Source organism: Salvelinus alpinus, chromosome 25 (genome assembly GCF_045679555.1).
Source record: "Salvelinus alpinus chromosome 25, SLU_Salpinus.1, whole genome shotgun sequence".
Classification (NCBI taxonomy): Eukaryota; Metazoa; Chordata; class Actinopteri; order Salmoniformes; family Salmonidae; genus Salvelinus; species Salvelinus alpinus.
This window is the reverse complement of record NC_092110.1, coordinates 1,671,502-1,688,717: the sequence shown is the minus strand read 5'-3', so window position 1 is coordinate 1,688,717 and position 17,216 is coordinate 1,671,502. Positions and strand designations below refer to the sequence as shown.

The 17,216-nt window shown below is 41.7% G+C and overlaps 1 protein-coding gene across 2 annotated transcripts in view; it reads right to left on the bottom strand.

The window, feature by feature from the left end:
• Positions 1-17,216, bottom strand: part of adck1 (aarF domain containing kinase 1) — a 173,812-nt gene that overhangs the window by 24,093 nt on the left and 132,503 nt on the right. For both annotated transcript variants that reach the window (XM_071365126.1, XM_071365127.1), the window contains one exon: positions 8,761-8,958. In XM_071365126.1, the coding sequence (XP_071221227.1) occupies positions 8,761-8,958 (198 nt within the window). The remainder of the gene's footprint in view (positions 1-8,760; positions 8,959-17,216) is intronic.

Here is a 17,216-nt window from a genome sequence, read left to right as displayed (position 1 = left end):
GATAATGCCACACTCCCGCAAACACTGTATGAGGCTACAATAGCACTGATCTTGAAAAAAGATAGATTCCATAGAGATGTCGTCTTATCGCCCAGTGTCATTACTCCCCATAGAAAATAAGTCATTACTCCCCATAGAAGATAAGGTGTTGACAAAGATATTGGCAAACCGATTGAAAAAATATGTGTGACATCATACACCCTGACCAGACAGATTTTATCCCGGGCCGACATATATAATACAATTTGAGACGCTTTTTCAACGTAATATATCATGATCATAAAGTTGAGGGAGTGGCAATTGCTCTTGACGCAGAGAATTCATTTGATCAGATTGAGTGGAAGTATATGATGTCGGTTCTGGATTGTTTCAGGTTTGGAAAGTCATTCCGTCTGTTCAAGGGCTGCCGACAGGGGTGCCCTATTTCGCCTGCTCTCTTGGCTATAGCCATGGAACCCCTTGCTACTCTCATTCGTGCATGTGCCGATATAGCTCCGGTTAAAATAAAAGAGATGCAGCACTAAATTTCCCTATATGCAGACGATGTTCTTTTGTTTTTATCCCAAGCTTAAAACTTCTATTCCCCCCTTACTTAACTTGAAAAATATATTCGGCTCCTTCTCTGGCTACAAGATGAACTGGCAACAAAGCAAATTGATGCCAATATCACGGCCTGTGGAGATGCAATTTCTGCTATCTACCCCATTTAGAACAGTGATGGACAAGTTCACAAGCCTTGGCATTGTAGTGACAAGAGACCTTGATCAGCTATTGAAAGCGAATTGGAACATTTATAAGCTTAAACAAAATTTAGATTTTTGGAAAAATCTGCCTCTCTCCTTGGTTGGTCATATACAGTGGGGCAAAAAAGTATTTAGTCAGCCACCAATTGTGCAAGTTCTCCCACTTATAAAGATGAGAGAGGACTGTAATTTTCATCATAGGTACACTTCAGCTATGACAGACAAAATGAGGGAAAAAAATCCAGAAAATCACATTGTAGGATTTTTAATGAATTTATTTGCAAATTATGGTGGAAAATAAGTATTTGGTCACCTACAAACAAGCAAGATTTATGGCTCTCACAGACCTGTAACTTCTTCTTTAAGAGGCTCCTCTGTCCTCCACTCGTTACCTGTATTAATGGCACCTGTTTGAACTTGTTATCAGTATAAAAGACACCTGTCCACAACCTCAAACAGTCACACTCCAAACTCCACTATGGCCAAGACCAAAGAGCTGTCAAAGGACACCAGAAACAAAATTGTAGACCTGCACCAGGCTGGGAAGTCTGAATCTGCAATAGGTAAGCAGCTTGGTTTGAAGAAATCAACTGTGGGAGCAATTATTAGGAAATGGAAGACATACAAGACCACTGATAATCTCCCTCGATCTGGGGCTCCACGCAAGATCTCACCCCGTGGGGTCAAAATGATCACAAGAACGGTGAGCAAAAATCCCAGAACCACACGGGGGGACCTAGTGAATGACCTGCAGAGAGCTGGGACCAAAGTAACAAAGCCTACCATCAGTAACACACTATGCCGCCAGGGACTCAAATCCTGCAGTGCCAGACGTGTCCCCCTGCTTAAGCCAGTACATGTCCAGGCCCGTCTGAAGTTTGCTAGAGAGCATTTGGATGATCCAGAAGAAGATTGGGAGAATGTCATATGGTCAGATGAAACCAAAATAGAACTTTTTGGTAAAAACTCAACTCGTCGTGTTTGGAGGACAAAGAATGCTGAGTTGCATCCAAAGAACACCATACCTACTGTGAAGCATGGGGGTGGAAACATCATGCTTTGGGGCTGTTTTTCTGCAAAGGGACCAGGACGACTGATCCGTGTAAAGGACAGAATGAATTGGGCCATTTATCGTGAGATTTTGAGTGAAAACCTCCTTCCATCAGCAAGGGCATTGAAGATGAAACGTGGCTGGGTCTTTCAGCATGACAATGATCCCAAACACACCGCCTGGGCAACGAAGGAGTGGCTTCGTAAGAAGCATTTCAAGGTCCTGGAGTGGCCTAGCCAGTCTCCAGATCTCAACCCCATAGAACATTTTTGGAGGGAGTTGAAAGTCTGTGTTGCCCAGCAACAGCCCCAAAACATCACTGCTCTAGAGGAGATCTGCATGGAGGAATGGGCCAAAATACCAGCAACAGTGTGTGAAAACCTTGCGAAGGCTTACAGGAAACGTTTGACCTCTGTCATTGCCAACAAAGGGTATATAAAAAAGTATTGAGATAAACTTTTGTTATTGACCAAATACTTATTTTCCACCATAATTTGCAAATAAATTCATTAAAAATCCTACAATGTGATTTTCTCGATTTTTTTTCCTCATTTTATCTGTCATAGTTGAAGTGTACCTATGATGAAAATTACAGGCCTCTCTCATCTTTTTAAGTGGGAGGACTTGCACTATTGGTGGCTGACTAAATACTTTTTTGCCCCACTGTAAATGCTACTAAAATGGTTGTCCTACCCAGGTTTCTTTACCTTTTCCAATGTCTACCCGATTTCATACCAAAAAACTATTTTAAGAAACTGGATTCAATAGTAATTCCATTTTTATGGGATAACAAGGCAGCCAGAATTTCAAATAAGCATTTATGCAAGTACAAGATAGAGGGGGGCTTTGGCCTTCCTCACTTCAAACTGTATTATTGGGCTGCTAATCTGAACAGTGTGTCTTTCTGGAGGGAAAGTTTACCTGGGATGCGACAGAATGATATGCCTTCATGGCTTTGGATTGAGCAGGCCTTCTGTCAACATTACTCACGCCCTGCACTTGTTAATAGTCCAGCATATGTGAAAAAAGCCACTTACGACTCTAATCCAGTCATTTGTCATACTCTTAGGATCTGGAAACAGATGAGGTATTTTCTTAATATTGGATTGGATGATAGGGTGTTTTCACAGTGGAGGGAGAAGGGGCTCACAACAATTGGTAATTTATATATTGATGGTCAGTTTGCTTCATTTCAACAATTACAGGGTACGTTTAACATGCCAACAACACATTTTATCAGATACCTCCAAGGACACAGTAAGGCATTAAGCCAAATAATCCTACATTAGATAGCCTGATCCTTGTCAAACCCCATTCAAAAGGGTCGGTCTCTAGACTGTATGATGTGCTACAGGCCCACATAGAGGTATACACAGACACCATTAAAAGGGCTTGGGAACAAGAACTTGGTTCAGAAATCTCAGATGAGGACTGGGTAGAAGCTCTCAGATGAGGACTGGGTAGAAGCTCTCAGGAATATTAACCACTGTTCAGTGAATGCCAGACACAACCTTGTGCAGTTTAAGGTGATACACAGGTTACATTACTCAAAAGTAAAACTGCATAAAATATTCCCGGACACCTCACCACTGTGTGAGAGGTGCAAGCAGGATGAGGGGACGTTGACCCACTTATTTTGGACATGTCCTAAGTTACATGCTTACTGGGTTCTCATTTTTTATCACTTATCTAAAGCGTTCGATAGAGTTATAGCCCCAGACCCATTGATCGCTCTATTTGGTACAGTTGATGGGAATAACCAGAAAGGGAAGGCTCTCTCTTTTTGTACTCTATTAGCCAAAAGGCTCATATTGCAATTTTGGAAATTGGGAGACCTACCTTTGAAATGTGGCTACGGGATTTAGGGAATGTAATACATATGGAACAGATTCAATACAATACCTCCAATATAAGTCCAATGTTTTACAACATATGGCAGCCGATACTGGATAAATGGTCTAGTCCCGCTTCATAACTGGGCTGACGATCTGCTGCTACTCTGTGCTGTACTCCACTCAATATTTATTTTTGGCTTGACTACATTGCTTGTAATGACTATATGCTCTCTTCTTATACATGTACCACCTAATAGGATGTTGTTTTATTTTGTGTATGTGTGAGTTAAGTTCTGTTTTGTCCTCTAAATTGGCCATCCCATTCAACAGTACAATGAATGTCATCGTTTGTGTTGCTGTCTTTTTTTGGGGGGGGGGGGAAATAATAAACATATTATATAAAAAACATGTTGATGTTATTTTAATGGACATAAATGGCTTTTCTTTCAAAAACAAGGACTTTTCTAAATGACCCCAAACTTTTGAACGGTAGTGTGTGTGTGTGTGTATGCATGTATATATATATATATATATATATATAAATATATATTTTAACGGTATTGAAAATCTACCATCTGTATTTTGAAATACCCCAGTATACGGTATAAACATATATCGCCCAAGCCTAAATGCATTGCATAGGAACTCACTTTTACAGATGAGGAAAGACAGCCAATCAGACAGAGTTTGGTACATAGAGCCAGGGCCATAGGGAGAGATCGAACAGAGAGAAATACAACAGGAGAGAGTCTGTCCTTATGACTGCTGGGCCCTCAATCCATCCTACCTCTCATATTATCGATCCTCCCTTTCTCTCTGCCCCTTTCTCTCCCTCTCCCTCCTTTCGTCTGATGAAAGCTCTCTCTCATCAGTCTCTCCCTGCCTCTGTAATTATGCGCCCCACTCGGCCCTGGTAGAAAAAAGCCACAGCACTGAACCCAGGCTTATTACTGAGACAGCCACTAAATGTGTGTGTATAACAGAGCTCGTATCTGTTCTCTCTCAGATAGGAAGGCTCAATTGAAGTAGTGAATAACTACTATGTCCTAACGTTCAACATGTTGCGCTCTCAAATGGGATCTGACGCTAAATGCACAACAATACACTCCAGCTAGGTACGCTGGCCTCTCTCTTCCCTCAACCTTCCCTTCCTCTTCATTACACTCCTCTCCCCAAATTCTCTATTCTTACCTCCTCTCCCCTTCCATTTCCGTCCCTTCCCATCTCTCTCCTCCCTTGGGGCGACAAGTAGCCTAGTGGTTAGAGCGTTGGGCCAGTAACCGAAAGGTTGCTAGAACCAATCCCCGAGCTGACAAGGTAAAAATCTGTCGTTCTGCCCCTGAACAAGGCAGTTAACCCACTGTTCCTAAGCTGTCATTGTAAATAAGAATTTGTTCCTAACTGACTTGCCTAGTTAAATATATATATATAAAAATTCTTTCCTCTCTCCAGGGTGTACAGTGCGCTACACCAGGGGTTCTCAAAGTGGGTCAGCGGAGGTACTGCAGGGTGTCCGCAGCCAGATCAAAATATTATATATATGCAAAGCTGTCATCAAGGCCAGGGGTAGCTACTTTGAAGAATTGAAAATATTAAATATATTTTGATTTGTTTAACACTTTTTTGGTTACTACATGATTCCATGTGTGTTATTTAATAGTTTTGATGTCTACACTATTATTCGACCATGTAGAAAATAGTAAAAAAAAAAAATTTAATGAGTAGGTGTGTCCAAACTTTTGATTGGTACTGTAATGTTACATTTCATATGTTTATGAATATTACTAACATATTAGCCACATGTTGGCCAAGGGATCTGTGGAATAAGTTTAGAGGGTGTAATTTAATACAATGTGATATTATTAATCTAGAATTTATGTTTTTAAACCTGGGCAACATTGGTCTGGGAGGCTCTGAGTAATGTTTCTCCAACAATCATCCATTTTACAACTCAATACTTCTTCTGATGCACTGTAATGTAAGCTTTAAAACTGTAAAGTTCTCGCTGCCTCATAGCAAAATGTGTAGAATTGCAGGATATTAGCTTTAAAGCTGCAAGAGGCCCGCCAAGTTGCCCCAATCCCTCCTGCTCATTAGGCAACTTTTGCAAAAAAATGTTGACACCTGAGTGAGGGAAGTGCTGTAAATGAAGAGGACTCGATGTATTTTGAAAGATGAGACGTTGAGGGTTATAATAAATACAGCTTTGATGTCATACAAGCAAGCCAAACTCCTGTTGAGTCCAAACGTGTCACATTTCCACATCATAAAACTCACGTCAACGTTTAGGATCCCCATGTTTGATGTAGAGTTACAAGACGACATGGCGTCGTACCCTGGGTTGTTCTGAACGGAACGAGCCAACGGTTGTCTATTGTGGAGCACGCACCCGAATGCACGCACGACTCTTTTCTATGCACGCCAAAATGACGATCGGTTTCTCCGAATTGCCCTATGAAAGCCTAACACTAAGATTGTATTTTATAAGTTCGCTAGTCATGTCAACAATCTTTAAAAAAGACGCCAACATATACCAACTTTCCCCACGCCTCTCTGTCAACATACAAGGATTAGCAGATTCATTTGCTAATGTAAAAGGCTTTTCAGGAAAATAATAGAACACTGTTGGTTAAATATTTGCTGATACGGTATTGAAAAGCTAAACAAAGTCGATGCTAAAACCAGCTGTGACCCAAAGCTAACAACACATTTAAGAGAGTGTCCAATTTAAAGACAACAGGCACATTGCAGATTGATGTGAACAGCATGAATTCATCAGTATGGTCATGAGAGCATCAGACAGACAGGACAGAGAGACAGACGGGATAGAGTGACCTCTAACTGTATATGAAACAACACACTAGTCAACTGCCACTCAAACTCCTCCTACCCACACACACGAGCACTGATCTTTAACACTGACAACACAGACAGCGGTAGTGTTCCGGCCCCATTTCGAATGTAGACAACTTAACCAGAGGCGGTTTGACCATCTGACAATTCTGGCAAATGCCAGATGGGCTGGACAATTGTTTTGTTGGGTGGGCTTGTCGAAATTTGCACACACAAAATGTAATTTTTTTTTACATAAAAATAAAACATTGAAAAAGGTGACGTGGCCGGAGGCACATGGGCCTGTTAAGATTTAAAAAAATTTTTTTCCACAGTTTCTTTGTTATACTAATTTTTATTGAGCCTTTGGCTGATCAGAGGACAACGGCAGGCCCTCCCTACCAAGATGGGCCAGCCCGGTATTCTGAGCTCACACAAAAACGTGGCATCAGCACAGACACCTGCTCCGACGCTGTCATCAGTTAGACAGCCAAGGTCATGGATCGTAAGAAACGGAAAGGGTGCCTATAAAGGTAGAGAGCACATTCTACATTGTCACCTCACTCAAAACGTCCTATTTTTTGGGCGGCTAAACCATGATTTAGTCTAACAGTAAAGTGCATTATCCTCATGATTCCTGTAATGAAAGTGTCTGCCCTGCCCTGCCCTGTGCCCTTGCTAGGGCCTGCTGCTGTGATGAGCGAGCCACTCACCCGAGCCACTTTTTGTAAGTATAATCTTTTTCTCAACACTCAATATTCAGCTCAATAGCAACTAGTTTACAACCAACATATTTCATATAGCTTTGAGATATGAAATGCGCACTGGCCATTGCGAGGTCTATAGGTCTCATGGGTAGTAGCCTACAACTGCAACTTTTTTTAAGGTCATTACATTTACTGTTGGATGAATACATGGCTACTAGCAGTGAGTATTATACTTATAGTTAGCGATCTGGTTCATGTGCTTTGAGTTGTCACTTCCTCAGCTGTTGAACCCCAAATTAATTAGCCTATGATACTAGTTAGTGCACATGAAGATGTATGTAATTCATCTCTTTTCAAATAAAAACGCTGGAGTCCTATTTTGACAGTAAAATAACGCAACTATATAGTCTAATTGACAACCCAAAACTCATGACAATCACTGGATTAGGTTGCACATCAAAATATCTTGAATCGTTTATTCCTGCTTGGACATGTCAGATAAAACAACTTCTTTCTTGAATACCTCAGTAGTGTGTTTATTATATTTCGTAATAAAGCACTATGAATTACTTCATAAGATTATTATTTGGCGTCGCCATATGTAGAAGTTAGTGGCACCAGTGACAACAGGGGAACAATGTTAGTCTGTAGCCCTGTAATAGTAATTAACACAAGGTGTTTGATTCGAGGGAAATATCTTGAGTTGAGTTGGCGGCACACGCAGTAATGTGTCTAAGGCTGGTTTTGAAACTGTAAAAAGTAATGCCGTTTTCAGACAGCAGGCGCTGTAATGTGCATACTGAAAAACAACCATCAAAATGTTCTCTTCCTCCCCTCTCCCTATCTCTCCCACTTCCTCCATAACGCCATCTCTCCCTCCCTTTCACAGGGCCTATTATCGTGTGGCTCCAATGCAATGTTCTTATCGCCTCTTTTATGCTAATGAGCCGGCGGCTCCCTTTCTGCCCGTGTCAGAGCTGTATGTTGCCAACCTGACTTTATAATTACACTTAATTACACCAGAGCAGACTACTGACAAACATCCCCTTGTAGTCTGACTGGAAGAGGGGATGGAGGGTGTGTGTGAGAGAGCGAGCGAGCGAGTCAAAACAGAAACACAATGTGGTGTCATAAATGTGCTCTCCTTGGAGGTTTGCGATTGTACATGTTGGGTATCTGGCGGGCTAAGAGCTTCTAGTTTGTTGTGTTCTGATAAACAGTATTATAGCAAATAGCTTTGCTATCATAATTATTATGCATGTACTATTCTGGCAGTACATACTAGTGTGCTACCCGTCCCTGTGTTGCATAACACAGTCCCCATCACTCCACAGATGGCACTCTACCACCCATAGACACACTCCTGCTTGGTCCCGGTCCCACACATATGCATGCATGAACGCACACAGAGACACATACACAAAAAACATGCGTATGTGTTTACCTCTGTGTGTACGGTGTGAACTGTGTGTGTACCTCAGAGTGTGACGAGTGTGTATGTCAGCATGTGCGTGTGTACAGAGCTTCGGAGTGTGTGTGTGTCTACACTACCTCGTGTGTGTGTGTGTGTGCGCGCGAGTGAGAATGGGTACCTCAGAGTGTGTGACGGGGGTGTTGCCGACGCCTGCATTGACAGAGGTCCAGGAGCGTGCAGTGAGGACACAGGCGAAGAGGGGGTAGAGGTCCCCCGCACCCAGGCGTCGGCTGTACCTCTCGATCCCATTCAGGTCCCCCTTAATCAGGGACTGCCACAGACGACAATAGTTTAGCCGGAAGTCTGGCAGGAGGATCTGGAGGGAAAAGAAAGTACAGGGGCTTAAAAATACACCAGTAGTCCAGTTCTCACTGAGTCTATCTAAAATAGTGAGACTTAAAATTCAACTCTAAAAACAGAACCTGTGAAATGAAAAGTATTCATGACTGAGTGTGGGTCTGTGTGCGTGCGAGCGGGCGAGTAAGAGAGTGAAAGATAAGACACAATCATTCTGATGCATTAAGGCGGCTATTACTCTATTCGTGTGTGTGCGAGTGTGTGTATATATATATATATATAAGTGATAATGTGTGAGTATGTGTGTGTACGTGCATGTGTGTACAAGCGCACGACAAGAGCGTCCTGATGCATTAACCAAGCTCTCCTCTCCGCTGTATTTACAGAGTAAAAAGCTCAGCCAATCCCCATCAAAGGAACACTTGCTCATTAGCATACCAATGAAGCACAGCAGCACTTTATGAGACTACCACATGATTCACACACACACACACACCATTAACATGAAGGCAGCGTGTAACATGGAAAAATTGCCCCCAATAGAAATAACACACAAGCGGAGAATTAACATTCTGTCCAAAGCCAGGCTCAGATCTCAACTCATTACTGCTAAATTGGTTCCATTATGGTCAAAGGAAGGAAGAGAGGAGGAGAGTGGGTTCTCTCTCTCTCTTTTTATTTCCCTCTCTCGCTCTCTTTCTTGTTCATCCTTTCATAAGCCAGCATCAGAGGAGCATATTCATCACCAAATGATCTTCATGATTGCACTTACAACCACTACATCTACCATCCAGGGCTGACAGAGGCCCAGGGATTTGTATGCATGGCGCACCTGTGTGTGTGAGTGTGTGTGTGTGAGACTGTCAAACATGCTGCTGGATTTGTCTGATGGTGAAGCACATCTTTGCAGATTATTGAAAAGCTTTTAGTCTGCTCTAGCGTGAATGTATGTCAGTACCGGTCGGTGCCGTTTAAGATGAGGGAGGATGTTTTTTGTTTTCTTTAGGAGCATGGCCTTATTTCTATTACAGCATATTGGATGACTGTCATTCATATTCCATTCATCCAGCTCAATGTCGAAAGGTTTAGGCTACTTACTACATGATACTCAAATTCTCCCCATAACCATCATGAAGTTGCTACAACCTAGCGTATGAACAAAAATGTACAACAGATGCACAGGTCGATAAAAAAATGTGCGCAATCAAGGTGTGAGACGGTGACACATTCAATGCCGCCTCGCACACTCTTGCCAGCACCTAGCTGATCTAGCGTGTAATCTTTAGTCCAACAGTTGCAAACGAGAGTTTCTATTGGACAAATTCAGGTACGTTCATCCCCGTTTGCTTCCGTTTAAGAAGCGCTTTTCAACAGAATCAGCGGAATGAATACCCGAAAACACAATTCACCCATATCAGCCACATAAAAACAGCATGATCACTTTGTTCATTACATAATTCCTTCTCGCATCTACGCGCTCTCATCCTCTCACCTTTTCCTTTCGTACTACATTGCACAAGATAACAGCTGTCTGACCAGGCAAAAAAACCTTTCCAAGCCAAACCTCCATAGCATAACCGCTACATCATTGTTACCATATTAGCTAACGTTATAGTCAACATAGCTACTCGGGCCCTGGTGGCACTAAATGAATCAAACCAAAAGCTTACCTTGACTTGGAAGACTTCCAATGTTAGCCAACGTGCAATCATTGGAAAATAAAATAGATTATCCTACCAACGGGACATTAAAAACTGTAATATCTTATGTTTCACCGAGTTGTGGCTGAATGACGACACGGATAATATAGAGCTGGCGGGATTTTCCATGCACCGGCAGGACAGAGAAGCTATGTCTGGTAAGACGAGAGATGGGGTGTGTGTCTATTTGTCAATAACTAATATTAAAAAAGTATTGAGGTATTGCTCGCCTGAGGTAGAGTACCTTATGATAAGCTGTAGACCACACTATCTACCAAGAGAGTTCTCATCTATATTATTCGTAGCCGTCTATTTATCACCACAAACCGATGCTGGCACACAGACCGCACTCAAACAACTGTATAAGGCCAAAAGCGGCGCTCCTAGTGGCCGGGGACTTTAACGCAGGCAAACTTAAATCAGTTTTACCTAATTTCTACCAGCATGTCACATGTGCAAAAAAAACAAACAAAAGAAAACAAACTCTAGACCACCTTTACTCCACACACAGAGATGCATACAAAGCTCTCCTCAGCCCTCCATTTGACAAATCTGACCATAATTCTATCCTCCTGGTTCCTGCTTACAAGCAAAAACTAAAGCTGGAAGTACCAGTGACTCGCTCAATACAGAAGTGGTCAGATGACGCGGATGCCAAGATACATGACTATTTTGCTAGCACAGACTGGAATATGTTCCGGGACACATCCAATGGAATTTTTTTTATTTTAATTTGATTTATTTCACCTTTTTTTTAACAAGGTAGGCCAGTTGAGAACAAGTTCTCATTTACAACTTTGACCTTTCCAAGATAAAGCAAAGCAGTGCGACAAAAACAACAGTGTTACACATGGGATAAACAAACGTACAGTCAATAACACAATAGAAAAATCTGTATACAGTATGTGCAAATGAAGCAAGGAGGTAAGGCATTGAGGAGAATACCACCTCAGTCATCGGCTTCATCAATAAGTGCATTGACGACGTCGTCCCCAGTGACCGTACGTACATATCCCAACCAGAAGCCATGGATTACAGGCAACATCAGAAATCGAGCTAAAGGCTAGAGCTGCCGCTTTCAAGGAGCGGGACACTAATCCGGAAGCTGAAAAGAAATCCTGCTATGCACTCAGACGAACCATCAAACATGCAAAGCGTCAATACAGGATTAAGATTAAATCGTACTACACCGGCTCTGAAGCTCATCGGCAGTGGCAGGGCTTAAAAACTATTACGGACTAGAAAGGGAAACCCAGACGCGAGCTGCCCAGTGACGCAAGCCTACCAGATGAGCTTAATGCCTTTTATGCTCGCTTCAAGGCAAGCAACACTGAAGCAATGAGAGCACCAGCTGTTCTGGACGACTGTGTGATAACGCTCTTGGTAACCGATGTGAGCAAGACCTTTAAAATAGGTTAACATTCACAAAGCAGACGGATTACCAGCACGTGTACTCAAAGCATGCGCGGACCAACTGGCAAGTGTCTTCACTGACATTTTCAAACTCTCCCTGATGGAGTCTGTAATACCAACATGTTGCAAGCAGGCCACCATAGTCCCGGTGCCCAAGGAAGGGAAGGTTACCTGCCTAAATGATTACCGCCCCGTAGCACTCACGTCTGTAGCCATGAAGTGCTTTGAAAGGCCGGTCATGGCTCAAATAAACAGCATCCTCCCAGATAACATAGACCCACTCCAATTTGCATACGACCCAAACAACACATCTGTCAACAACACATCTGTTGGGGTGTGTACTTAGTCCCCTCCTGTACTCCCTGTTCACCCACGACTGCGTGGCCAAACACGACTCCATCATCATCATTAAGTTTGCTGACGACAACAGTGGTAGGCCTGATCACTGACAACAATGAGACTAGAGGTCGACCGATTATGATTTTTCAATGCCGCTACCGATTATTGGGGAATCAAAAAAGCCGATACCGATTAATCGGCCGATTTTTAAAATGTATTTGTAATAATGACAATTACAACAATACTGAATGAACACTTATTTTAACTTAATATAATACATCAATAAAATTAATTTTGCCTCAAATAAATAATGAAACATGTTCAATTTGGTTTAAATAATGCAAAAACAAAGTGTTGGAGAAGAAAGTAAAAGTGCAATATGTGCCATGTAAGAAAGCTAACGTTTAAGTTCCTTGCTCAGAACATGAGAACATATGAAAGCTGGTGGTTCCTTTTAACACGAGTCTTCAATATTCCCAGGTAAGAAGTTTTAGGTTGGAGTTATTATAGGAATTATAGGACTATTTCTCTCTATACGATTTGTATTTCATATACCTTTGACTATTGGATGTTCTTATAGGCACTTAGTATTGCCAGTGTAACAGTATAGCTTCCATCCCTCTCCTCGCCTCTACCTGGGCTCGAACCAGGAACACATCGACAACAGCCACCCTCGAAGCAGCGTTACCCATGCAGAGCAAGGGGAACAACTACTCCAAGTCTCAGAGCGAGTGACGCTTGAAATGCTGTTAGCGCGCACCCCGCTAACTAGATAGCCATTTCACATCGGTTACACCAGCCTAATCTCTGGAGTTGATAGGCTTGAAGTCATAAACAGCGCAATGCTTGAAGCATTGCGAAAAGCTGCTGGCAAAACGCACGAAAGTGCTGTTTGAATGAATGCTTACGAGCCTGCTGGTGCCTACTATTGCTCAGTCAGAATGCTCTATCAAATCATAGACTTAATTATAACATAATAACACACAGAAATACGAGCCGTAGGTCATTAATATGGTTGAATCCGGAAACTATCATCTCAAAAACAAAACGTTTAAATATATACTTCTGTGTATTGATTTTAAGAAAGGCATTGATGTTTATGGTTAGGTATACGTTGGAGCAACGACAGTCCTTTTTCGCGAATGCGCACCGAATCGATTATATGCAACGCAGGACACGCTAGATAAACTAGTAATATCATCAACCATGTGTAGTGATTGATTGATTGTTTTTTATAAGATAAGTTTCATGCTAGCTAGCAACTTACCTTGGCTTCTTACTGCATTTGAGTAACAGGCGGGCTCCTCGTGAGGCAGGTGGTTAGAGCATTGGACTTTTTAGGGATAGGGGGCAGCATCACTTTTGGATGAATTGGTGCCCAAATTGAACGGCCTCCTACTCTGTCCCAGATCATAATATATGCATATTATTATTACTATTTGATAGAAAACACTCTGAAGTTTCTAAAACTGTTTGAATTATGTCTGTGAGTATAACAGAACTCATATGGTAGGCAAACTTCCAAACAGGAAGTGAAAATTCTGAAAAGGGTCGCTGTGAAAGTCATCGCCTATTCATATCCCTGTAATTTATGGATCTGTTTGCACTTCATACGCCTTCCACTAGATGTCAACAGTCAGTAGAACGTGGAATGAAGCCTCTAGTGTGATGTGGGGCCAGATGGGAGCTATTTGAGTCACTGGTCTGGCTGATTGCCAGTTCCTGGTCACGCACGCTAGACATGGGTGACCAGGGATGCCATTACTTTTACAGACATGAAGAAATGCTCCGGTTGGGACGTTATTGGATATATATGATAACAACATCCTGAAGATTGATTCTCAACTAAGTTTGACCAGTTTATTGGACTTGTAATATAACTTTTTGAAGTTTTCGTCCGACGTTTGCGTTCAATTGCGCAAGTGTTTGGACACGTGTACTACACATGCTAGCTAAAGATGCTAATTCAACATAAGTAATGGACATTATAAAACAAAACAACGATTTATTGTGGAACTAGGATTCCTGGCACTGCATTCTGATGAAAGATCATCAAAGGTAAGGGAATATTTATGATGTAATTTCGGATTTCTGTTGACTCCAACATGGCGGAGAAATGTTGTGTATTTCTGAGCACCGTCTCAGATTATTGCATGGTGTGCTTTTTACTAAAGTTTTTTTTTAAATCTGACACAGCGGTTGCATTAAGAACCAGTGTATCTTTAATTATATGTAAAACATGTATCTTTCATCAAAGTTTTATGATGAGTATTTCTGTTATTTGGCATAGCTCTCTGTAATTACTCCGGATATTTTGGAGGCATTTCTGACCATGGCGCCAATGTAAACCAAGATTTGTGGCTATAAATATGCACATTATCGAACAAAACATAAATGTATTGTGTAACATGATGTCATATGAGTGTCATCTGATGAAGATGTTCAAAGGTTAGTGATTAATGTTCTCTATTTCTGGGTTTTGTGAAAGCTATCTTTGCTGGGAAAAATGGCTGTGTGTTTTTGGGATTTGGTGGTGAGCTAACATAAATATATGTTGTGTTTTCGCTGTAAAACATTTAAAAAATTGGACATGTTGGCTGGATTTATCTTATCTTTCATTTGCTGTATTGGATTTATTAATGTGTGAAAGTTAAATATTTCTAAAAAATATTTTTGAATTCCGCGCGCTGCCTTTTCAGCGGAATGTTGGGGGGGGGGGGGGGTTCCGCTAGCGGAACGTGTGTCCTAGAAAAGTTAACCGTAAGGTTGCAAGATTGAATCCCTGAGCTGACAAGGTAAAAATCTGTCGTTCTGCCCCTGAACAAGGCAGTTAACTTCTTCTTAATAGGGGGGCGCTGTTTTCACTTTGGGAAAAAATCGTGCCCAAATTAAACGGCCTCGTACTCTGTTCTAGATCATACAATATGCATATTATTATTACTATTGGATAGAAAACACTGTGAAGTTTCTGAAACTGTTTGAATTATATCTGTGAGTAAAACAGAACTCATTTGGCAGCAAACTTCCAGACAGGAAGTGAAAATTCTGAAAAAGGGGCTCTGTGTCAGGGCCTGCCTATTCAACTGGCTTATATTTATGGATCTGTATGCACTTCATACACCTTCCACTAGATGTCAACAGGCAGTAGAAGGTGGAATGGGGTGTCTAGCTTGATGTGAGGCCGAATGAGAGCTTTTGGAGTGACAGGTCCGCTCTTTTGTCAGTAGTCAGCTGCGCACAAGGGAACCTAACATTGTCTTCTGAAATGCGTTCGGTTTACACAACGAAATGCTCCGTTTATTGGGACTTTTGGAATTTTTCGTTCCAGGCGCAAACATTTCTGAGCTCCACATGGCTAGCCAAAGTTGCTAATTCGACAGAAGAAATGGACATTCTAAAACCAAACAACGATTTATTCTGGAACTAGGACTCCTTGCACAACATTCTGATGGAAGAACATCAAAAGTAAGAGAATATTTATGATGTTATTTCGTATTTTTGTATTTTATGTTGGCTCCAACAAGGCGGAGAATTGTAGGGCGCTGTCTCACAATATTGCATGCTGTATGTTGTACTAAAGTTATTTAAAAAAATCGAACACAGCGGTTGCATTAAGAACCAGTGTATCTTTCATTTGCTGTACAACATGTATTTTTTAGTAAAGTTCATGATGAGTTCTTTGGTTAGATAAGGTGACTGTCCAAAATATCTCAGGACATTTTGGTGCTATTTGTGACGATGGCTGCGTTGTAAAACCCAGATTTGTAGCTCTAAATATGCACATTTTCGAACAACACATAAATGTATTGTATAACATGATGTTATAAGACTGTCATCTGATGAAGTTGTTCAAGGTTAGTGATTCATTTTATCTCTATTTGTGGGTTTTGTGAAAGCTACCTATGCGGTGGAAACATGGTGAAAACATGGCGTTGTGTGTTTGGCTATTGTGGTGAGCTAATATAAATACATAGTGTTTTCGCTGTAAAACATTTTAAAAATCGGAAATGATGGCTGGATTCACAAGATGTTTATCTTTCATTTGCTGTATTGGACTTGTGATTTCATGAAATTATATTATATCCCTGTCCCGTTAGGCTAGGCTATGCTAGTCAGCTTTTTTGATGAGCAGGATCCCGGATCTGGGAGGTTGACTCGTTAGAGGTTAACCCACCGTTCCTAGGCTGTCATTGAAAATAAGAATGTGTTCTGAACTGACTTGCCTAGTTAAATAAAGGTGTAAAGAAAAAATTATATATATATATATTTTTTTAAATCGGCAAAATTGGCGTCCAAAAATACCGATTTCCGATTGTTATGGAAACTTGAAATCGGCCCTAATTAAATCGGCCACTCCGATTAATCGGTCGATCTCTAAATGAGACGGCCTATAGGGAGGTCAGAGACCTGGCAGTGTGGTGGCAGGACAACAACCTCTCCCTCAATGGGAGCAAGACAAAGGAGCTGATTGTGGACTACAGGAAAAGGCGGGCCGAAGAGGCCCCCATTCTCATCGATGGGGCTGTAGTGGAGCAGGTTGAGAGCTTCAAGTTCTTTGGTGTCCACATCACCAACGTACTATTATGGCCCAAACAAACCAAGAGAGTCGTTAAGAGGGCACGACAACACCTTTTCGCCCTCAGGAGATTGAAATTATTTGGCATGGGTCCCCAGATCCTCAAAAAGATCTACAGCTGCACTATCAAGAGCTTCCTGATGGCTACTGCTCGGCATCAGACTGTAAGATGCTACAGAGGGTAGTGCGCACGGCCCAGTACATTACTGGGGCCAAGCTTCCAGCCATCCAGGACCTATATACTTGGCG